This window comes from Anas platyrhynchos, chromosome 8, assembly GCF_047663525.1.
Source record: "Anas platyrhynchos isolate ZD024472 breed Pekin duck chromosome 8, IASCAAS_PekinDuck_T2T, whole genome shotgun sequence".
Taxonomy (NCBI): domain Eukaryota; kingdom Metazoa; phylum Chordata; class Aves; order Anseriformes; family Anatidae; genus Anas; species Anas platyrhynchos.
Genome location: NC_092594.1, coordinates 34937642 through 34961824, shown reverse-complemented (window position 1 = coordinate 34961824; position 24183 = coordinate 34937642). Strand labels below are relative to the sequence as shown.

Sequence of the window (24183 nt, the reverse complement as noted above, 5' to 3'; positions counted from 1 at the left end):
GCCAAACCCATCACAGCGTTGGAAATTATCATTGCTTTGTTGAGATAGCCAGCAACATCCCACTGACCTGCTCTCTTTAAAGAAGTTTTTTTTTTTTCTGGAAAAAAACCTACCTCCATCAAAACCAAACTATTTAAAAAAATAGACTGAGAGGGTGTTTAATTTAGTGCAAAGGTGAAGTTTGGGCTGGGAAGATGAGAGCTACATAGGTGGGTCACTGCCAAAATGGCTCTTCCCCTCCAGCTCCCTCCACAACTTTTCCAATGGGTGGCCAAGGAAAGCTTATCCCTTTATTTTTTTTTCTCGTTAAATCCGCACAAGTGCTAACTTTTCAAAGGCTCCAAGATTCAAAGTGCTGTACCCAACACTGAGTCCTTTCTTCTGCCTTTGATTTTCTGCACGTTTCAAGCTGGTCGGAGAGTACATTGGGCTTTTGCAAGGGATTTTGTTTGGGCTTGGCGGTGAGGTTTTAGCTTTCCCCTGCGCCCTGCCAGCCTTCCCAGAATTATTGCCTATTAATTGTCTGTTGATAAAGGTGCTGATCAAGGAAAGGATTTTTTTTTTTTTTCCTTGGTGCTAGATTTTCCAAACTTGATTGGCTTTATTAAATGGAAAGATAAATAAATTGAAAGCCTCCAATATTAGCGTGGGACACCAGCGGTTTGGGGTCACGAAGTCACTTGGACTTCCTCCCAACAAAAGCAACATCATTTTTCAACGTCCAGCCCCGCGGCATCCCGTGGTGCCTCGCACAATTCGTTAGTGTCCACACCTGCTCTGTGCCGCCCTCCACGCGGACCCATGGCAAACCCCTGTGGGTTTGGATGGGGCAGGATCAGCCCCCAGGAGATTTCTGTTATGCTCATGGTTTGGAGCCCTGTTTGATCTCCTGCAGTGTAGTTAGATAAAAGCATGTGGTTGGGATTTCCTTGTTCTGTTATTAAAGCAGAAATTCCCCTTTATGTATGGGGGAAAAAGCCTTTCCTTTACCTTATGAAGGATGTTACAATTCAGAAAGGCAATCTCTGTTCCATTTACCTTTTTTACTTTGGAATAAGCAAATCCCTCTGTTGTACTCTGCCTTGGTTTTATCTGTCTGAAAAATTGGGGTAATAATCCCATCTCTGGCTACGCAGCCCCATATGAATATTCCAGGGTGGTCTTGATGGTTCAGGGGATGGTTCATTGGCTGCTGCATAAAATATCTCAGCATGGTGATACCAGTAATAAGAAGGATGTGAAGCCCTTCTGCAGTGCTATTAAAGATTTTGCAAATGATCTGAGAACACAGGTGCCTTATAGTGACAGGCAGAATGGCCAAATAGGGCCATTTTTGGAGAAGGTGGACCATCCCGAAGTCAGTGTAATTTTTTGTATGTCTTGTAGGGCTACTGGTCACTTCAGTGCAAATTGCCATTTATTAGCAAGTTCTGAGACATACCTCATCTATCCTCAGTATTTCTGTACTGTGGTTGGGGATGGGAAGTGGGAAGGGTGGAGGGGATGGGAAGTGGTAGAGGTTGGAAAGTCAGCACCATTGCGGGCAGTTCAGCTGTTGAATTTGTTGATGCAAATCTTTGCAGGCAGGGGTGCATAACCTGAATTTTTTATCACTAAAATGAGTTACACTGGGGCGTAAGAAGTCATGAGGCAAAATGTGATCTCCGTGGTATAATCCTACACTACTTTGCCTTGCCTTTCCAAGGGTGCATGGGTTGTAGCTCCAGTTCTGGCTACCTTTGCCTCCTAGTGTGAATAAAGTTTCTGTGGTGTTTTTCTAAGGGATCTCAAAGGCATCTTGCTCCGCTTTTAATTTTCTGTGTTCTTCCAGACTTCCCTCTGTAGTGTTTTCTGCAAAACCCATTCTCTGGACGCCTTTTGGCTCTGCTTCAGGCCTCTCCGTGCTGGAACCCCCTTGCCAAAAAAATGTGGGTGGTGACCTAGTCCAGTAGACAACCCATGCTCCAAGAAATAATCTCTTGGAAGAAGAGCCATCTTTTAGCACAATTTACCATTCAGCACAGGCTGGGGCTAGGGTCTTCTGTTGCTTGGGTAATTATGGCTGCAAAAGCAGCCTCTTACCCAGCCCTCGAAATCAAGGGCATGTTATGTCTTCTAAGCAATATCCGTTCAGCTATGGAGTGTGTTTATGTTTCTCATGTTAAAAAAAAAAAAAAAAGGGGAGGGGAGAAAAAAAAAGGGAATCTGAGGTTACTGTTTTGCTGGAAAAATGTCAAGACTCGATTGGCAATATCCCACTAAACCACAAGTTTGTAGGAGAGAAAACAAAACCATTGGATTTTCTGAACTATGCCTATGCGCGCTTAAAGAAAATGTATACCATATAGGTCAGTTATGCTCTTATTATAGCTGTGGCAAGCGTACATATAATTGAAATGCGGAAATACTACCCCATGCTGTTCAGTGAATGAAGGGAAAACAAATCTTTATTATTCCTGGGTTCATATAATATATAGGAACACTATTGTCTTTTTTTTTTTTTTATTTTATTTTAAGCCAGTTTTAGCTTTCAGATGTATTTTATTGTCTGTGGGAACATGTGTTTTACAGACCTGTCATGTGAAAGCTATTAACAAGAGGAACTGGAGAAATAACAATAAGCCACGTAACCGTGGCATGTCTACTCCCCGAGTTCAACTGTTACGCTGCCGCTTCAAGTGCATGTGAAATTGGATCACACCGAGCGCCGTTAGCTCTTCTACTGCAATTTTTCATTGGGAAACTAAGGATTTTTTAAGTGGCCTATTAATATCATATTGCTGGCATCAGAGGCACATTTCAGGGCCAAGCTGGCTATGCCTCAGAACGGTTAAATAGGGAAATGAAGATCAACTGGATTCACACGAGATGTTCGATCGTATTTACCAAATCGGAGCTGGGCAGGCAGGTCCGAAACCTTTGTTTATCATTTCACATGTGTTGGAAACTGCCCTGTCCTGCCAAGCACTGCAGGTCCGAATGCTCACCGTTAACCCATTTCTGGAGCTTTTGGAGGTGATCTGGTAGGAGTCCTGAGCGGTGGCCCTGGCTACTTCCAAAAGGCTTTGGGTATGAGTGGTTTTGTCCCTGCTCACTTGGAGCAGGGAGCGGATGAGTGGCACTATCTTCTTTTGCTTTTTTGATTTTTTAATAGGCTAACAAAAACCCCCTAATAATCCTTGGTTAGGTAAACCTGTTAACACAGAGCAAAGGGAGCCAAAATGGATTGTGCAAACAAAGGACAAAAGTTGTTCCCGTGGAGATGAGGAACGTTATTTTGATTATGTGTTAACTCCTCAAGCAGTACCTTTGCAAATCATGCTCAGTGGACTGTGATCCAAATTTATTAAAAAAAAAAATATATATATATATATATTTTTTTTTGTTTTGTTTTATTTTTTTCATTGCTGATTTAAAACAACAAAAAAAAAAACAACTGATCTCTTGGATTTCTAGCTGTACTAACAAACCAAGGGAGGCTTAAGCAAGTTGGTGGTTGACAAACATTCCCACATGCTTTCTACAAGGTCTGGGCTTAAGACTTGCTATTTTGGCCCAAAGTTTGAGCCACTCTGTGTTGTCACCTAAATGGCATCCCCTGTGCTTTCCACTGGCCACGGCTCATGGTTTTTCTGCTCTGCCTTGGCCCCATCCTTCACATATTCTTGCTGTGCTGCATCAGGTGCTTTGCCTTGTTTGTTTTCCTCTTGCTGGTGTTCTGCTCTGTGAGTGGGAGGAGGGTTTCCTGCACGTTGTGGTCTGTGATTTGCTCTGAACGGGGTTCAGAGAATTAGGGCCTTGCTTTGATGGGGATGTACTGCTTAACAGCAAAGATGGATGGGGAGACTGAGGCATGAGGAATGTGTGTGCCCTGTGCAAGTTAACATTGTGGCTGGGAAATACCTTTTGAGGTAACGCTGTTTTTCACCAAAACACTAAGGAGAATATGGAGTTTCAAATGCACAGCAATCTTGGTGTCCTTTTGTGTGTCCTAATCCATGGCAGTCTGTTTTTTGAGCCCAGCACCTGATGCAGAGCTCCAGCCGAGCTGGTTGGATGCATCTGACTTGTGCAGGGGCTTTCAAATGGTGTTTTATTGCAATTTTCACGTGGTTTTAGTGTGATTGAAGGGGAATGGGTTCTGATGGGCTTTCAGCAGCTCCTGGAGCTGGGTGCAATCTCAGGTTACCCTTGTGTGGATGAGTGGAGGACGGATGTCCTGTGGCTGCCCAAAACATGTAGACTTAAGGCATGGGAGGGCACCAGCATGCCCGTACCCTGTAAATAGGAGGGAGCCAAGGAAGGCTTCAGAGGCATACAAGGAACGTGGGTTGACTTTAGCTGGGCCAGTCAGGTAGGAAATGCAGGGCTGATACCCAATCCCTCGGTGTTTGTTTGCACAGCTCGTCCTGCCTGGCGGCAGGGCGCTGCGGTGGGGCATCAGCCCACCGTGGAGAAAAGTGCCAGCTTTGCTTTCATGGCTTTTTGCCGAGGGATTGCTTTTGGGGTCCGTTCCTGTAAGTTAATATTTGCAGTGCATGAGGCTTAACTGAAACCAGGCAGAGCAGACATCTGATAACCATAACAGGAGAGATGCTTTTTCCCCCACAAGAGCAACTTGGAAAAACAAAACCCAAAGCTATCCCCTCTGGAAAGATAGCAATATGAAAAGAGAAGCATCAGGAATGGCACTGGGTGGTTTGCAAGGGTTTTTCTACTTTTATTTTATATGTGTGTACATATATGTATATATGTATAATTTTTATGGCTTGTTTGTATTTACCTTGTATCACTGATGGGTTGGTTATCGTCTCCCCTTCTTTCTAGCTGGGTTGCCCTTCCTCATCATTGAAACAAGCACAATCCAGCCCTACCAGCGGGGCTTCTACTGCGACGATGACAGCATCAGGTACCCGCTGAAGTCGATGGAGACGATCAACGATGCAGTGCTGTGTGCTGCAGGCATCCTCATTGCCATCCTTGCTGTAAGTACCATCTTTGAAGCCTCCTCTCCTGCCCCTTGGGCATTCATGACAGCTTTTTTTAACCTCTGTAGCCGGTCCGTGCTGTGTACTGAGGTGCACCTCTCCTCGGCGGCTATCTGACTTCCATGTAAGTTCAGTGAACATTTGCAAATGAAAGCTGGTAATGGGAGGAATAAGATTACTCTCGAAGCTCATAAACAGGCCCAAAGCTGTTTGGGCAAGTCTGGGAGCTCTGCAAGAGCTTTTTCACCCTGTGGTAGGAGTTCAGAGCAGAAGCAAAAAGAGTTGAGTGTCAGTGAGGACTTGGCATGGTTCGTCCCTATTCAAATAACTCTAGGTATTTGCCTATTTTATAAGGCTGAAAAAAAATAATAAAAAGATGCACCTTTTCAGCTAACCAGTACCTGGAAAAGTTTCACAGGTTAGTATTAGATTTTTAAGAGATTGTATAATACAGGCATATTAAAAAGACAATTAAAATCTTCCACGGGGAGCATATTCCCAGAGCCCTCACTGTAAAAAGTAGTTGATACACCACCTTCCCAACGTCTTCATTTCTTTTCCTGCCAGGTTTCCTAGAGCTATGCTAAGAGATGATGATTGTACAGTGAGAGCTTTATATTTCAGCCAAAAAGCTGAACTCAGCCCATGGAGCTGAGCCTCCTTCCACCAGCACGTGTCTCATGCTTGGGCAGGAGCCGTCTCCTGGCTGCTGGTCAAACACTTGCATCTGCAGATGAAATTCCCAATGAGTTATTTAATGAAAAGTACCTGCATTTTCCTTGCTCACCTGCTGGCAGCACAGCTCAGGTGCTTTCCCAAAGATGCCACCTTTCTCTTGCTCCATGCTGGAGACGGGGAGGTCAGGAGCACTTGTTCCCCTCTTGGCTTCCATCCTCCCTCGTGGGAGCAATGTCATGGCTGGTAGATATTTTAGTGTGGCATGGTGCCTGCTCCAGTAACACCTTGTCCCCAGCCTCGCTGCTTTGAGTAGTTAATATAACAGAACAGTTCTGTTGGAAGGGACGTTCAAAGATCTTGGAGTCCAATGAATGTTCCCCAGAATAGCCTCCCTGTGTTGTCCCTGGGCGCTCATGAAGTGCCAATGTTCCCTCTCACTGGGGCCAGCAGAAACCATCCCGTTCCTTTCATTTTGCTGCCAATAGGCCACGAGTCTGCTCGCAGGCAGCAGTGAGATGTGCAGTGCATCTGCCAGCTTGTGCCCATCTCTCCATCGTTCCCTGACCACGTGCATTCACTTAGCAGAATAGGTCCCCAAAACGCCTCCTCCTTATTCCCTCCGTACTCAAAGCAACCCCCAAAAGGTGACAACCCCCTAATTCCATAAGTGCAGCAGAATTTTACCCTGCAGGTGAATTACCCCCGAGTGTGGAAAAGCCATAAAAACGAAATGAGAAAGCCCCTCATTTTCACATTACTGCCTGAGCTATCGTCATGCTGGCTGCATGCGGAGTGTGCTTCGGATCAGTAATGAGGCGGTGGCAAATAGAGGAGTTGGAACAGAAACTGGAAACATAATCAGCTGCCTATGTGATCCATCAGCTTTCTACCAAGAAATAGCAGGTCAATTAAAAGAAAAAGAAAATCCCCAAAGAATGAGATGTTTCTGCGCTGGTTTCGCTGTGCCCACAACAAATGTAATTTAATAAGGTAAATTCACAAGCTCCGTTATTTGCTGGTGAGTGATACAAATGGCTAACGAGGAATTGAAGAAACAGATTTCTGTGCTATGGCAGCACGCGTGGAAAATTCAAGTCAGTCTGACCTCTTTTTCAGATGTAACCCAGATACCAGAATTATTGTAGCATAATAGGAATTCCTTCCAAATCCACAAAGCACTGACTCCGTTCCTTTTTGCTCAAAACATTTGCCTTCGAAAGGCAGGACAGCGGTTAGGAGGGCTGCCAGGGGGATGGCATGTTGGGTGGCGAAGCCAAAATCTTACACCCTTGCCTTACGTGGCGTGATGGGCAGCCTAGCCCTGGGCAAAAGGTCCAGGTCATGTTTTAAATGGCTTGAGGACACTCGGAGGTCCAGTTAAGTAAACACAGAGCCACAGACCTTTGCTTCCATCAGGCTGTGAGGAGATACACATTTGTTTTTAATACCTACGTATTTACTGATGAAAGGCAAATTCCCATGCAGATGACCCTGAAGTTGTGGGCTGTGTGCTCCCACATCTCTCCTGACTGTTGTTTCTGCTAGAAAATCGTCAGTTTGATCCTCCTGGGTGAAAGAATCACGTTGGTGTTCACTGGGGTGGAAAATGCCCTTTTCTTCTTCCTGAGCCTTTTGCAGGCACCACTGCGGTGTGGCCCCAGCCCTGACACCTGATGGGCTGTAAACACCTATGGAAAATACCTAAGGAGGTGGATTTCCTGGGTAATCTGAGCTTCACATCCAGATTAGCTGACTGTTTTGCAGTTCGAGGTGATAGGCTTCAATGCAATTAAGCACAGAGAACGATGCTCCAAAGACCTAAGGGTTCGAAAGACTCTAGGAAATCACAGGCTAATTGAATTGCTGCTGATACCTTGTGATAACAGTGAAATGGGGATGAGAACTGAAAATGCGCAAAAGGCATGCACAGACAGAAGAGCTTGCGATTGCCTTTGTCATAATGGCCAACTTTTTTTTGAACACGTGTGGCGGTCATGGCGCTCATCCCACGTGGATGGCTCGCCAGGGACACGAGGCAGGAGCAGAGCTGAATGGATAGCTTTGACTTGCTTGTTTTCAGGATGTCTTTTCAGTTCCTGCACATCTGTGCTACGTTAATTTTCCACCATCCTGCTTTATCTGGGACGGCACTGCCAAAAAAACAAGTTTCCCCAATTTTAGCTTCTCATTAAGCTTGAGCCATGACTTTAACTGAGCGTGGAGGGCTCACGGCTGCCCAGCCGTGTGTTAGTGAGGGAATGAAGTCTCCAATTTACAATCTGCTACATGTGTGCAATTACCGAGACCACCAACGGTGAGAAAAAAATATTAATCCCCAGACTTTTGTTGGTCCTTGCTAAAAAAGTTGGTCACATGCCTTTTCCCAGGCCGGGAGCCTCAGCTTTACGTGGCTGTTTGTGCCTTGGGAGCAATGGCACATCAGCTGGTGTCAGATGTCGCCCTTAATTCAGCTCGTCTCCCCTTTGCAAGAGCTGGGAGTTTGGAGCCTTGCAGCTCTCCTTGCAGATTTAGGTGCTTAGGAGGCTGCAGGCAGTGGCTGTGCCCTTGTGTGCATGGCAGAAACCTTTGTATGCTGGGTGCATGATGAAGGCAGAGACGAGGTACTTGCAGGTTTTTGTCACCAGCATGAGAATGAGCCCAGGGAGATGCAGATAGATGGGAGTGAGTCTCCAAACAGCCCCAAGGACCATCCGCATCCATCATCTGCATCCACTCCGGATGCCCAAGTGTTGCCTCCTGGCAGAGGAGCAGGAGATGCTCTGACATTCTTCTGTGGTTCTCATGCAAAGAGATTTCCTGGATCCCAGCTCGGGCTTGAAGGTAGCCCAGAACGGGGATAAAGGTTGTGCAAATGATGATTTGGAGTCTGTGAGGATTAAAATGGAGCTGGTTAGCTGCAGCTCCCCAGGCAGCTCTTGGGCACGACCAGGCTTCCAAGAGTAAATACTAGATTTGACGCGTAAGCCCTGGATGACAGTGCAGCTGCCTGATGTATTTCTGTGTACAGCTGCTGAAAGATCTGGCTTGGTTTTTGTTTTTTCATTATTGTACTTGTATCTCTTCTTGATAAACCCTGCTTAGCTGCGATTTCAGACGCCTTAGGTCAACCTTTGTTTTCCAAGCTGTGGTACGAGTGAGTTCAAACAGTGATACGACTTCATCTCTTCTTGGCCTAATTGCCATACTTTTCCAGTTTATTAGTTTCCAAACGTTGTGCCAAGCTTTTAAAAAGGTAGGCAGGGGAGCCTTGTCTCCTGAACGCCGCTGGCAGGCTGCCACGCCGGCAGGAATATTGCTGCCTGCTCCAGAAAGGGATTAACATGAAGGCATTTTTCCTGATGGTTGAATTTACGTATCGCCGTCCTTGTGACCAGACCAGAGAGGGGCAGAGACGACGGGGCAGCCAAAACAAAACAAAGAAACCCCTTGCTTTGCTTTATTGGTCAGGTATAAAAGCGTTTAAAGTAATGAATGAAATCCTGAAGTTGTAAATCTGGAGCTCAAAAGCTAGGTGTGTAACGTGACAGAGAACAACTTAAGCCTTTGCCTCTTTGGGAGAGGTGAGACATTTGGACTTGGTTTCACAGCCTGATTTTCATTAAGCTGCCTTTTAAAAGTTGGGATTACAAGAAGCCAGCCCTCTGCTCTGTGATGGCAGTATTGCCAAAGCCTTTGGTGGCACCACAAATGCATCATTTGCTGCCATGCAGCTTTGGGATCCCTTGAGGTTCCCAGCAATATCTGGTGTGTATGGTGGCTTTGCATGGCTGAAATGGAGTCTGGTGGTGGCAAATTTGGGGCTAGAATCTGGGAAGCTCAGTGTTATCTGAGTCATGCCCTGTTGTGCATGGGTTTCGAAGAGGAAGAGAGGCAGGTTGGGAAGTTGTTCATTTTTTTTTCCTTTCCAAAGTCACTTTGATGTGGGGACAGTGGATCTGGCTTCTCCTTCCCAAACAATCCCATGTTATATATCTGTTTTATGTTGAATTTTTATTTCTGTGACACTGAAATAGAATAGAATGGGGCACTCTTTCAGTTCTGTGAAGATGCACAAACATGCTAAACCAAAATCCAGCTTTTTTTTTTTTTTAAATTTTCTATAAACGAAACTTTAAGGAGTGCGATCTCTTCTTGAGAGGCAGTAAAAAGCAGAAGATGAGGAGGATCAGGAGGTGGCAACCTCTGGACTAAGCTTTACTCACTATGGCAACAGATTCTTGGTTTGAGATGCTCAGAGCAAGAAGAGCAAATCATTAAGCAGCCTGTTGTAAGAGTGAATTTTGTCTCTCCTGGCTTGCAGCTTGGCACATCTTCATCTTGCTGTCTCGGCTGGTTTTGCAAAGCATCCTTCCCTCTCTCTAACCCCAGCCTCTCTGTGTTGCTTGATCCCCACAGATCATCACGGGAGAGCTGTACCGCATCCACTACCTGAAGGAGAAGTCGCACTCCTTTATCCAGAACCCCTACGTGGCAGCGCTCTACAAGCAGGTGGGCTGCTTCGTTTTCGGCTGTGCCATCAGCCAGTCCTTCACAGACATTGCCAAAGTGTCCGTCGGGCGCTTGCGGCCGCATTTCCTGGAGGTTTGCGACCTGGATTTCTCCACCATCAGCTGCGGGAAGGGGGTTTACATCCAGAACTACACCTGCAGGGGAAACGACAGCAAGGTCCAGGAAGCCAGGTGAGAGCCCTTGTGTCCCTGTCGGGGGGAAAGCGTCCAAAGAAATGGGCTGCCGATGCCAAAACGGTGTCTCACGCTAAATATTCTCAGGGTTTCTCCGCCAGTAGTAGAGGATCTCGCTGCTGCTGTCCCTGGGAAGGCTGCAGCAACGGGTGGTTTCCCTCGGGAGTCGTGGGGTTCGCCTGAATAGTTTTCTTCTTCCTTTCCCTGTACTCCTACACTATTGTTTCGTGAGAGGTTGCTCAATGTGGGAATTCACCATAAGAGCTGAGTTAATGTCAGCCATCCATCCCACTGTGCAGGGAGGGCTTCTCCTCTAGGTCCCTAGCACCTCCCTTTCACACTCCTCATCAAACTCATCCCATGCCCAGTTTTGACATTTTTAGGGGGAACCTAAATGAGGGGCGCCTAAATGCCGTAATTAAGCGACCGGAGAAGTGCTTGCTTTTCATTTCTTCACGGTTTCCTGGTTATTTGAGGCGAGACGATGAGTTATCGTGCTGTCCTGGAAATAGCTGCGCTGTCCCACGAATAGACCAGGAAGGGACGAACAATGCGCACATCCTGCCCATCCGCTCGTTTTCGGCCTCGGGAGCAAGCAGGGCGGATAACAGGGCTTTTGTAACCCGAAAGATGGAGGGGGGGTTGTGGTTCCCTCTGCTTTGGGGCCATCTCGCTAGCTAATGGGCAAGGTACCTTGTTATGTGTAATCTTGTGACACCGAGAACATGGTAGTGGCTGGTTCTTAGCACCTGTTTGTTTTGCAGGAAATCCTTCTTCTCCGGGCACGCGTCCTTCTCCCTCTACACCATGCTGTATTTGGTGGTAAGTGACCTCAGCCTTACTGGAGATGGAGCTGGTTCAACCCCTGACCCCCACCCCAAGGCGTTCACCCCCGTTCAGTAGCAATAATAGTGTGATGAGGACTAGAGATGGGGGCGTTGGTTGAAAACAAGAGCCCAAACGTGCCGATGGTGGAAAAAATCTCACTTTTGGACCCTGCGGTGTTATTTGGGCTGGAAACTCCCGGGTTATAGCTGAGCTGTGCAGCTTTTGGATGTAGCCAAGGCTGCAATTAAATCCGAGCCCTGCTACCCCAGCGGATGACTTGTGCATTTTTGCTCACCCCAAGCTGCGGTTTCCACCAGGGAGAATGTTGAGGGTGCCAAAATATTGCATTGGCCGTGGTGGTGGTGGTGGGGGATGCACTGTGGAATCTCTGTCGGGGTGGAGGCTGATTCCTAGGCTGTGTTTCAGGGCTGGTGGAGCAGGTGAAGTTGCCTGCCTGGCCGGATCTGTCGTGGAGGGCTGGGGCTCGTTTTCCTTTGTCGGTGACAAATGGCTCTGCCCTTCCTGCGCGGGGCCCGTGCCAAGGTGCTTCCTGCCAGGGCTGCCGCAGGCACGCTCCCCGCGCCCCCAAAAAGGTCCTGCACTGAGGTTTTTTGGGGGAAGGGATTTGGATAGTGATTTGTGCTTAAAAAAAAAAAAAAAAGTTTCAGGTTCCTTTCAAGATTTGTCACCCCCGCATCTCCTGTAAGCTCAGACTGGCAAGCAAAGAACCAGCCCTGTGCTTGTAGTGCTTGTAAAAACATTAAACATGAACTCTTATTTATCTATTAGCAGTGCTTCCCCCGTCCCTCTACTTTCCCCTCTGAAAAGATAAATTACTGCAGCTCCCTCCTGGCTTTTAATCCCTGGATTTACCCTCCGTGGGCTGGGCGCTGTTCCTGTGATTTAATTACTAAGCTTTCCAGGCTGTATGGGGGGAGTGTATTAAATTCTTTCCTCGTTCCCCCTGTAGTTGTTTTTTTTTTCAATCTGTTCTTGAAATATTTTGGGACACAGTTTGGCCATCTCCTCCTCCCAGCCACGTTACAATAATGAGGTTGAAGCTCTGCCAGGTGCTAGGCTGGGGGAGAAGCAGCCCGCACCCCCTGTGTTGCCCTTACCAGAAGCCAACGTGGGGAGGACGAGGCAGGAAACAAAAGAGAAACCAGCTCCCTGCCTCAGCGTGTGTGTTTTTTTTTTGTTTTTTTTTTTTTAATTTTCCCACTGACAAAAATCACTGCTTGCACAAAAATGACCCTCCTGTGCCCCAGCCCGGGCACCCGAAGCGTGGTGGTTGGCAGCATCTCCCCCACCCCGTGCCGGAGCCGCCTCGTGATGCTTCGCAGGAGGCTCGGCCCTCCTGCCCTGCCCTCACAAAACTTTCCGAGCTGAGTTTGGAAATTGTCACTCTCACTGCCTCGGGAGGGGCATTTATTTATTTCTGAGTGTTCTGCAGGCAGGGAGATAAGTTGGCCACTTTCGAGCCCGGCATCTGGAGGCAGCAAGGACTGCCAGTCCCCGCTAAGTCGGTCGTGTTTCTTCCTCGAATACTTAGCAAGGTTATGGGTACTTTTTTTTTAGGAGATGCAGCTCCCAGGCCTTTTTGGAAGCCCAGCATGACCTCTCACCCATTTCACAGCATCGTAGCCTGTGGCATCCTTCAGAGTAGGGGACAAACCTGGGCTTCCCAGGCCTGGGGGAGAGCCCAGCCCCATCCCATGTTCCCAGCCGCTCATTTTGGCCATAGCTGGCCGACACTGCCAGGGCTTGACCCGCTTTCCAAAGGGCGCCGTGCAGACAGCTCTGCTTTGCCAGGACTTTTTGTCCCTTGTTTTTCTGAAAAAAACAGTGGTTATGGAACAAGTGAGATGCGAAATGGGAATTCAGATGCCTGGAAGGCACTGGTGGCAGGGGGTGCGCTGGAGACCCTAAAGCAGGTAATGTGCAGCATTCCCTTAGGACATGTGGAAAAAATGTGGCTCATTTTCCAATGCTGCTTTGTACTAGTGCCTGCACTAATACAAAGTAGCCTAATTTTCTTTTAGCTTTGCAACAGGCTTTGGAAGTGCTCCTGTGTAACTCTGGGGGCCATGACTTCAGAGCAAAAAGTCAGCTCCTCTCCCCATCTGCTCCCCTTATTCCTCTCCATGGAGCAGTTTTGTCCCCCAAGAATGACTTTGTTTTAAACTATACCTTGTCCAATGGCCGAGATAAGGTTGGTAGCAGGCTCCCTCTGACCAGCTGTTCAGTTGTGCAGTGCCTTAAAAAAGTCAGGGGAAAAAATCACACTCAGGGTTCAGCCATAAATGGATGGGGGGATTTTTGGAAGACTAGCTAGGGACGGTGAAGTTGTAACATGGCAGCAGGTTGTTGCTGGAGCAGTGGCAGCTGGGAGCTGGCGGGGGACCTCTGCAAACTGGAGGGAGGCACTGGTGGTGGTAAAGGCACTTTGGGGGCATTTTGGAGCTGAGCAAGAGCTGCAGGGGTTCGGCTGGCCAGCCGTGTCCTAAGTGCAGTGTCCAAGCTCTGTGTTGAACAATAAATACTTCATTTTCCAAGAACAAGTCACTTCCTGGCATGGCTCTTGCAGCCCATTCTGCACGACGATGGCTTCAAGTCCAGTGTCCCACGCGATGGAGGTTGTGGGTGCAGAAAGCTTTAGTCGGTCTGTTAAAAGATATTACATCAGCCCACGCTTGAAGTCAAGCCACCTTTAAAATGCAGCATCCACACGTGGGCAGGGGGATATTTTCGATGGAAGTTTGCTCTGTGTGTGCTCATCAGTGATGTGCTGGTGTGTATAAACCCCGTGCAGAAACAAGTTTATGGTCAGCTGTATGTCCTGGTGGGATCTGTGGCCAACGGGGTCTGTCTGGAGACCTCAAGGATGCTGCAAAATGCCTTCGGTTGGGGAAAATACCTGCAGGGTCCATCATTGCTGGAGTGTGTTGGGTCTGCAGAGCATCCTGCAGGGTCTGAGGCTGGGCAGGAGCAGGGAGGCAGTGGGTGACCAGTGCCTGGTTTCAGCACTGAGCCCTGTGGCCAGCTGGTCTCTGTTGGGCACCATTGGTTTGGGCATGGGATCCCAACAGGGAACTGTGAATTGATGCCAAGCCCTGGAGGGCTTTGGTGGAAAAGTCCCACGGAAAGGCGTTTGCCACACAGTCAGAGCTCCTGGGATTTCATTATAAGCCCTGAGACTTCAGGGCTAAGTTTCTCGCAGCCTCCTTGTCACCAAGAATACCCAATTAACATCAGGCCTTTGTATAAAAATTTAAAAGGGGAAATTGCGCTTGGGCAATCCTCTTTGTCTTAATTTTCCTTGCTTTGTTGCTCCTTGGCTGAGCGAGCCCATAGCCCATATTTATAGCAGGCTGAGGAAGGAGGAGGTCTGTAACAGCTCACTGTGCACCCAGCCCACACCACAGGTTTGTGGGGAGGCTTCGAGGGGAGCAATGGGGTTTTCTGCTCCTGTCAGGCACCTGAGACCATAATGCTGATTATTTTTTTTCAGCCAGAACTTCCCCAAAACCCCAGCCAGTCGCTCAGAGGATGAAGGAAAACTAAGTTAATATACCTGAGCAGCATTGGCTGATTCTGGAAAAAATGAGAGTAAAAGAGGGCAGCTTGGGTGTTTAATGGGCGTTCAGTGGGTGAGGTTGAAGCCTTCAGATCAGAAGGGGTTTCATTGTGGTCTGCTGTTTGTATGGAAACTTACAGGTGCTGCTGGTTTTGCCTGGGTGACCGTGGAGCTTTGCACTGGGATTTCTTGCCAAGGGCAGAGAAGCTCCCGATGCTGCCGTGCTGCTGAGTGATGATGTGTACGAGGGAAACTTGTGGTTGTGGACTTGGATTGAGGCTTGGTGGTGACCTAAGTACTTGAAAAAAGTGGTTTATACCAGAGGCTGGGGTCAAGGTGCGACCTGCTCTGCCGAGCAGACGGAGATATTCCCAGCAGGTTTGGGAGGATGCTGTGCAGCCAGCAGAGGCGGGGAAGAGGCAATCAGCTCGTCCACTTGGTGCTGGGAGGTCTTTCTCCTTCTGCCTACATCAAGGGTTTGAGGACTTCTGGCCTCACACCGTTTCAGTTACTGCTCCAGATGGGGCTGGAGGAGGTAACGTCAGGTTAACTCCGAAACAAGACCGGCTGCTTCCCAGAAGGAAGCCTTGAGGTGACTCAGAGCCGTGGTTGGTGGAGCTCAGCCTTGTGGTGGGGGCAGCGTGAAGGGGACGGGATGTCTGGGTGGCAGAAAGCCCTGGGAGGCTGGAGATGAGGTTCTCAGCCCGTGTCCCCCGCCAGCTCCTCCCCAATGGGTTCGCTCCGGGGTTGTGTGTGGCCGCGGGTTGTCCCCGCCAACGCTGTGGAAGTCCCCTGGCAGGAGCAGAGCTATGCGATGCCCTCGAAGCCATCTGCTCCGTGGTAATTCGGCTCCTGCCAGAAGCCAGGCAGTGGGTGGGAGCTCCAGACAGCTCCTGCTGTGATCTCGCTTCATTCTCTCCATCCACCCCTTCTCTGGGCTGTTCTGAGTCGGTGCTGGGTGCTCCGGTGGCTTCCAGGACAGTGCTGCTCAGCCTTTCCACAGCTTACACAGGGCCAGAGGGTGTACGCGAGCTGCACAGGCCAGGGTTGTGCTGGGGAAAGTGGGAATCAGTATGCAAACAGCCCCTTGCAGCATTTGAAGGAAACGGGGCTTGCGTGACCTTGCCGTCTGCATCTGCCTGGCAATTTGCGATAACTTTTGAACTCCTGGGCTGATTTCAGCAGGGCACAGTGGGGATGGAGTGCAAGTTGCATGGAAGTAGGGGAACGGGACATCGCGATGCAAACATGCAAGTTTGGCTCCAAGTCCAAGTGGTTTCGGACTTGGCTGTTTCCTGGAGCACAGGCACCGGGGCCAGAGGACACGGGGGCAGAGGCTGGGCAGGGGAAGAGAGGGCAGTTTTTGCAAGTGTTTCTAAAGAAAAGGTAAAATCTCCATATAATCTAGTTGATAAAATGGTTTGCCCAAAGCACAAATCTCAAACAAGTTAGACATTTCTTTCCTTGTTTTCTAGAATTTCCTGTTTTTCTGTGTTTCCTGTGTTGTTTTTTTTTTTAATCACTACAGACTCCAAAAGGTGTCTGTTTTATCATGTTCAAATTCAGTGTTAGTTTTTTATTGCTAATTTTTAACCAAAAATTTGCTTCATCGCTTAGACCTATCTAGTTCGAGCTTGTGGGGTATAAGGATTTGAGGGGATGTTGGGGTGGTGGTATAAAGGGACAAATGTCAGGTTACCCAGCATCAAATTTCATTCTTAATGGCTTTAGTGGGACGCAGCCTGAAGTGTAAGACATTAAGTTTCAAACCCCCTGGTAGAACTAAGGGTAACAGTTTGTAAGATACAGTACATGGAACTATTTTTGCTCTGCAACAACATACTGGAGGCTGAGCTTTGCACTGTACCCTGGACCCGAAAGTATTCCTGAGACATTTGCTTCACCAGACTGCAGCAGTGGGGGGTGCCACAGGGACCTGAGAGCCATAGCTCGTCCCCCAGCATCTTGTGGACCGGTTTGCACAGTGTGGGGTGTGTGCCGTGGGGATGTGGCCCCGTTCCCAGACTCTGGCTGGTTTGCAGAAATATTCCCCAGAATCATAATGTGAGCTAGCCAGCACCAAGCTGTTTTGGTGCTGCTCTCTTCCATGCTAATTGGCTAACAATTTGGGTAATTTGGAGCATCTGCTCCATTCCAATGACATGATGTTTCGTTTCCTTTAACAAGCCTGGTGTGTATTCCTTCCAAAAAGGGGTAAATAGAATGCTTATGCAACAGCCAGACACACTAAATCAACCAACACAGTGCTTCCCCCATATCAGCTTTCCAATTAATTCTGCTTCAGTAGGTAAATGGTATTATTAAGCTGCTTGGGGTTTCTGGTGAGAGCTTCGCTCCCTCCTGTCTCAAGGCAGTGCGAACTGCTCTGGGTGCACAAAGGGGGCTGTAAATGAGTATCAAGCCCCCTAGCCAGGCTCCAAAGTGGCAGGCAGGAGGTCACAGGCCTGTAGAGAGCATCCTTTGTGTTAAAAACTCCCCCTCCTTGCTCCATGGGGCCCCTGCATCTACCCCAGTGCAGGTGGGACCCTCAAATTAACTCACCCTTTTTTCTTTTTTTCTCTCTTCCCCGCAGTTTTATCTGCAGGCCAGGTTCACGTGGAAGGGCGCCCGCCTGCTCCGTCCCCTGCTGCAGTTCACGCTCATCATGATGGCGTTTTACACCGGCCTGTCCCGCGTGTCAGACCACAAGCATCACCCCACCGACGTGCTGGCAGGCTTTGCACAGGGAGCCCTGGTGGCTTACTGCGTGGTGAGTGCTGCTGCAGGGGGGGGCCCTGGGGTTGGGGTTACTGGTGCTGCTGCTGCGAGCTCGGTTTTTTAATGTAGCGGAAGGGCTCGTGAGAAAACTGTTAACAAAAGCCGTGTCTGCTTGTCTGTGGCAGCCTGGGCTGCTCTCATGCAATTTACTCTCTGAGGAGTGACCTGATTGCAGGCCCCATAACTGGAAGTGACAGATGGAAGTGGTGGGGGGCACCGGGGCTGTTCTCAGGGTTGCTGCCTCGCCTGGAAACAAAGGGGCTGGGGTCGCTCGTGTCTCTGTACAAGCTCCCCAAACCAAGGCTATAAAAACTTACCACTTTCTGGTCTAGAGGTGTTTTTGTTTTGTTTTTTTTTTTTAACTGATGGAAAAGTGATGCAAAACGAGGCAAGGAATTAAGTTCCCTAATGCTTTATTTCTCAGGGAGAGAAAATAGGTTGTGTATATACTTTCCACTCATTGATAATAATCCATAGCTAAGTCAGAAATGGCACGGCTGGAAAGTTGTTACAAAGCCTTATTAACCCACTGGGCAATGGTTGTTGGGTTGTGGCGTTGCTGAATGCCAAAGTTCCTTTCAGGCACGTGGAGCCAGCAGATGCAGAAGGCAGCTGCCTTAACCCTGCCGCCAGCGTCAGCACAGCTCCTGCATCTTCCGTACCAATACTGCCAGGGTGTTTCCACACATCCTGGTCATCTTTTCCTCTGCGAGGTTTGCAGGAGGTCTAGACACCAGGTCACATCACCAGGCAGTGTTACAGGGGTGCAGTTAACCTCTCCATATGCCAGCAGTATTTGGGATATAGGGCAGTGGCTGCCCGGATCACGGTGTCAGGAAGACAGCAGCTCTCCGGATGCTTGGTGCAGACATCCCCAGGCTTCCTGGCCGGGGCAAGCAGCAGATCTGGCCGTTTTCCCCCCAGCAGATGGAAGCTGTGCTGGGAAGGGGGGGCCACAGCAGTGCTGGGCTGGTTTTCCTGTACGGAGGCAAAGCAGTGTAGGAAGCAGCTGCCTGCGAGCTTCACAGGTGGGCACGGGTTTGCTGGCGCTGCCCTTTCCAACCAGCTTGTGGAAGAGCTGGTCATCTCCATGCCCTTTGGCGACAGGGGTTGGAGGCCAGGAAAGCCTCACCCCAGACTCTTTGGGGTAGGTGGAGGTCTTAGAGCATTTTGCTGGTGTGTCCCAGGGCTGCTAGCCCAGGTTGGGTTCGGGTGCTCATGCAGGGGATGCTGCGAAGCAGAGGCAGGGACCTGCTGCTCTTCCCCTCCCTGCAGCACAGCCTTCAGCAGCACGCCGGATGATGGCTGTTAAAACACCGTAGTTATCAGGCTATAATTTCTGCTAGAAACCGATTGTGGGTTTCACCTCCGAGGACTGCCAGGACTTAAATCCAGGTTGTGCTGCAGCAGACGCGTTTGTCCTCCAGTGCCTGAAATAACAAGCAGAAGACATTAATGTCAAGCGCTTCCAGCTGATGAAACATTCGGACTTGGTTCCAGCATGAAATACGATGAGGACTGCTTAAATGGAAATAGTTTTTATGCACGTCGTAGGCAGCCTTCTATGTGTTGTGCAGTTTGTCTTTTCTGATGGAGAGAAAAGGGGAGGCGTCAGAAGGACACGCTCCTGGTGTTGCTCTGGTTTGATCAGAAGGTTGGTTTAACCTCTCTGTCTGTGATTAAGGAATTCTTCAGCACACCGAAAAGGAATATGACTTGCTAAGTGGCAATATAAGATATTGGCTTTGTACAACAGGCGTTCAGTCTTCTGCTGTCAAGTTTTCTTTATGGGTGGAGAGCACCTTCTACAGGAAATGGAGCTAATCCAAGTGAAAAACTTTGCACGTTTATTAGTCCTTTTTTGTGTTAAACACTTCAAGCATTAGGAGGATTTAACACACTGTTTTAACCCCAAAAGGTCATGTTTCATGATTCCTATAAGTGTTTGTATAACCTCCAGCCACGTTGAAGTGAAATACAGTTTAAAGAGAAAGAAAACCTCTTACCCAGTCTCTGAATGAAACCCCGAAAAGCAGCAAGCAGCACAGTAAAGGCTGAAGTGCGCAGGATGACACTCCACCATAACTCACTCCTGTCCAAAACAAGGACCAGGCTCAGCGTAATCCCCATATGCTTCTTGCACTGAGCACTCTCCTCCCGTAAATCAATTTGTCATGGCTGTGTCGGTGCAGAAATTGGACATCTTTTTGATTGAATCCAGCTCTCCGAGGTGGGCACGCGAGAGCGCTGGCACCAGCAGCCAGCCGAGCGGAGGTTTTACGCTTGTTAACAGCCAAGAGGAAAACCATCACCAGAGCAGCTCAAGATGCTCATGCTCTGAGATGCGGCAGCAAGAGGCCAGATCCAGGCTTGTGATCCTCTGTGGGTTCAGCTGGATCCTTTGATGGAAATTGAGGTGCAAATGCTGCCGCTTGGATGCCCTGTAAATGACTTTACCAGCTCCGTTACAAAACCAGGCAGCCAGATACCAACACGTCCCCGAGGAAAGAGCCACTTTGCATGTCAGCTCCTTCCGTGCCTGTCTGTGAAGCAATAAAAGCTGAGCAGCAACAGCTTGGCTTCCTGAATCCGCAGTTATGGTTGTAGGAGTGAATTGCCATTTATAGCAGGTTTGGTGTCTATTCAGCTCAGTTCCTTATCTTCCTGTGCTGATATGGACTTGCAAAAGTTGTTTCCAAGGACAACTAAACTTGCTGTGTGAGGCTGTGGGTAGCTAGAAAACATGGAGAGGCAGAGGGGAACGTCTCAGCTCCCTCCCTGTGTTACCCAGCCTGAAGGTGTAAATCTGATATTATTCATTTGAGCACCTTGGATTTTTTCCCTCCCCTCATTTACCTTATTGCTTAGATGTTGGATCTGAGTACTGGAGGAGAAAAGTCAAATGTGCTGCTAATTCCTGCAGCTGCCACGTGCTGCTCTTCCCAGGGCTTCAGTTCAGCTAACCCACACCTTGCTCCGAGTTACCAGCGCTTGATGATACCTGAAGCTGAGCCAGCGACTTTGGGCTGGCAGAAGCCACTGATGGCACAACTGAAGTTCTGGGATTTGGTACCAGCTAACAAAGAGAAGAGTCCTGGCTGCTTTTTGCTACCTCTGGAGGATCTGTGCTGTCTAAGTCTTTTCCCTCCTGGTGTGGGGCTGAGGTTTGGCATGGGAGAAAGTGCCCCGGTCTGACGGCGCTGATAAGCTCAGTGCAGCGGCTGCCAAGGGAGGATGTGGAAGTTTCCTCCCAGCACTTTGTTTCTTATTGTGTTGCTGCCTCCCGAAATTGCCAAGCGCTGGCTTTTTCACATCCGGGAGAGGGCTTACATCACGGGATATTTAGGAAAAAGCAGTCAGGAATGGCTCCTCCTCTATTCTCTGGGCCGGTGGGGAAAGGGCAAGATGTGAATCAGTCCATCGTGTGCTTTGGACTTGCTGCCTGTAACATTTAGTACAATTTGGATTTGAGGGCTTCTCATTGCCTACCTGGTGTCTGCCTAAATGTGTTATTTCACATTGATCCCATCCCTAAAACAGCTTGCATGAGTCAGGCAGGCTCATTGGAGACCTTTGTTTTGTGTGAGTGTGAGCCGTGTGTCTGTTTCCTGGCTTTTTAACCCGCTCAGCAGTGGGGTTGCGGTCCTGCTCTTGGTGAAGACACAGCAATAAATGAAATTGTTCTGTCGTGTTTTTATGCTGTGTTATGTGAGGTCTGAGCCTTCTGTGTCCTACGGGAAGGTGGTAGCAGGTGCTGGGGCTACATGCAGGAATTCAACAGCACAAGAAGTGTTTGAGCCTACAGCTTTGTATGTGCTTTGTAAACCAAATTTGTGAATGAAGCATCTCCCAGTGGGGCTAAGTTTGCCTTTCCCTCTTGTTCCCCCAGGTGTTTTACGTCTCAGACCTCTTCAAACCCAAGACAAAGACCTGCCTGCCACCGCCCCCCATCCGGAAGGAGATCCTTTCACCTGTGGACATCATTGAACGCAATAACCATCACAACATGGTGTAGGCCTTTGAGAGATCGGATTGGCGTTGTATTTTATTTTATTTTTTATTTTTGCAAAAAAATGACTGCTGACAGCAACTACCTGCTGCTCTCAAATCTCATCAGACAGTAGAATGTAGGGAGAGACTTTCTTGCCCGACCGGTAAAGTCTTACTCTGTGGTCTTTTCAACTTGCGACATTTGGAGGAAAAGGGGTGGTGGTCAACTAAGTCAGAAGCAACAGTGAAAAACAGACACACGACAAAAAGCTGAACAAGCAACGAGAGCTGCCGGAGTCCTGGATGTGCAATTGGTTTGAGTGTTCATGTTGTAGTGAACGCCAAATTGTTCATAGCGTAATGAACACTAAGGGATTTTGGAAAGCTGGCCATCTAAGTTGTTTTTGTTTTCTTTTTTATGATGAAGATGTCCAATGCCTGCGAGGAAAAAAAAAAACAACTCACAATTGAATTATATAGCACTATGTATGAGAAACAGCACTGAGTCAAGATCTGGGATTGGGTTGTAAGAGTTGATATTTTTTTTTCCTATCGGATGCTAGTTTGTTTTTGCCTCCTCTGTTCCATACTGTGACTTAGCGTAGAAGAAGCTTGCCCAGTCAAAGATGTCCGGAGGGTCTCTGTTCACACTACACACCTTTCACAAGCAGTCCTGAGACACGCAGCGAGGTTGAACAAACCCACCCTTGGCACAGAAAGCCACATTTCTTCCTTCCCGCTCGCTTCCTGGCGAGGCTTCATCCTGCCTGAGCCACCGGGCGCATGCAGCAGCCGCAAATGGCCTTAAAATGGAAAAGAGCATCCTCCGCTTCCCGGTCCTCCCCCCCCCTCAAAATCGCAGCAGATTTTCTGTGCGCTCACGGTTTGGGCAGTGGCGGCTCTGCCGGAGGCACGTTCGCACTACGACCTCGGGGCTGAGTCCTGGGGAAACTTTAATTCTGCCGTTTTGGGACGGGCTGCTGGGCGGCACGTCCCAGCCTGGGTGTCAGTCGGTTCGTGCATCCCCCCCTGCTTCTCCCGTCGGCGCCCCGGTGTGCGCTGCCGCCGCGGGTGCCAGGCGGAGTGCTCTGCTCGGGGACACCGGTGGGAAATCAGTTGTGCCTCCGCCGAGTGTGATTTTTTTTTTTTTGATTTTTTTTTTGTTTTTGCCCGGAAACCACAGGTTTTTGGCTTGCAGACCTTTCACAGAGCGCGCTTGCAAAGGGATCACGCAAAGCATGCAGAACGGCCATTTGCACATCCTTCGTACAGAATCCGTCCTATCATTTCAACTATAGCAAGCTATGATTTTTTTATATATAAATATTATATAAATAATGTATAAAACCTTAAAAATTAACTATGTAAAATATTATTTCTGAAACAATTTTAGATATATCCACTATGACTATAAACTGTGTCCTGACCTGTGTTATTTACATTTTGCTGCTTAAAAAAGCATTGAATTAATTTTTTATAGTCGACTAAAATATTGTAGTTCTGTGGTAGTAATATTTTAATGAAAATAACTACAATTAGAGACATTTGTATAAAAAAATCATATTAAATTGTCTGTATTTTTGTAATGTTCCATTTTGTAAAGAGAAGAATATTCAAAGACTTTTGTAGAATACAAAATTAAAATTTGTATCTGCGAAATTATTGCTGTATAAATGTGCTTTTTAAATAAAAGCTCATAACACAACTAAACAGCCCCAGGTGTGTTGCGTCCTGCCTTTGGGTTGATCCCTCCTGCCCAGGGAATTCGGGTCACCCTTTGGGACTTGATGCACGCGTCATCTGGATGTAGGGGACCCGATGCCACCATAGATAGGCTTCTTGGGTGGAGAGGGTATGGTGGCTGCAATCACAGGTTTGCATTGAACTGCTCCTGACAATGCCCAGGCTTTAAGGACATTTCTTTTTATTGATTGCATCCCTTTCTCTCTATCAGTATTCTAAGATTTAAAGAAATATGTTTTTTTGTGTTTGTTTTTAAGAGTCTGGCTGCTGGGTCTCCCAGGAGGGCTCACAACTCTGCCAACACCTTTCCCATGAAACAACCCCATGATACTTTGCAACTGAACCAAAAGCCTTGCAGCTTGATGGGTTGTGAAGATGTGGGTGGAAGGGGAAAAGAGGAAAAAAAAACATCCCACAGTGGCGTGTGCTCACATACACACACGTGCACAGCGTACGGTTCCACTTCAGGCTTGATTTTTTTTTTCCCCCGCTCCTACAGGATCTGAGAACAAAATTAACTCCTTGGTGGTGACACCCTCAGTCAGAGCTGCGTTTCGGCCACTCCTTGGGTGAACCACATTGGCAAGATAACGCAGCACAGAAATAATTTGCAAGAATGCATGACAGGAAGTGAATACCACATCAAACTGAAAATAAATAGCAGGTGGAAATTAAGCAGGCAGAGCTCAGCTAGCACTTGCTATTATTACCGTAATTAGTAGTAGTATTTTATTACGTGTGGAACAACTTAGTAAACCTGTGCCTGTCCTAAATGCAAAGGGAGCTTTGCTAGTGTTGGGTGTATGGAAACAGGTGTACAGATACATGGGGGACAGAGGAGGGCTTGGGGAGCATCAGGCAGCTGGGGAGGTGGTGAGATGCTGGAGGCCTTGTGTGG

At 48.2% G+C, this 24183-nt stretch overlaps 1 protein-coding gene and 1 long non-coding RNA gene across 2 annotated transcripts in view; one reads left to right on the top strand and one right to left on the bottom strand.

Moving 5' to 3' along the window:
* The window catches only part of PLPP3 (phospholipid phosphatase 3), a 42359-nt gene extending 19103 nt beyond the window's left edge, over positions 1 to 23256 (top strand). The window contains exons 2-6 of the mRNA XM_021273272.4: positions 4828 to 4985; positions 10083 to 10366; positions 11134 to 11191; positions 17368 to 17544; positions 21442 to 23256. Coding sequence (XP_021128947.2) covers positions 4828 to 4985; positions 10083 to 10366; positions 11134 to 11191; positions 17368 to 17544; positions 21442 to 21567 — 803 coding nt within the window. The 3' untranslated portion in view covers positions 21568 to 23256. The remainder of the gene's footprint in view (positions 1 to 4827; positions 4986 to 10082; positions 10367 to 11133; positions 11192 to 17367; positions 17545 to 21441) is intronic.
* LOC119717561 (uncharacterized) lies at positions 17949 to 20932 on the bottom strand. The gene is made up of 2 exons (XR_005267342.2): positions 19559 to 20932; positions 17949 to 18982 (listed from the first exon to the last, which is right to left on the bottom strand). It is a non-coding gene; the product is annotated as an uncharacterized lncRNA (long non-coding RNA).
* Positions 23257 to 24183: the final 927 nt, after the last annotated feature.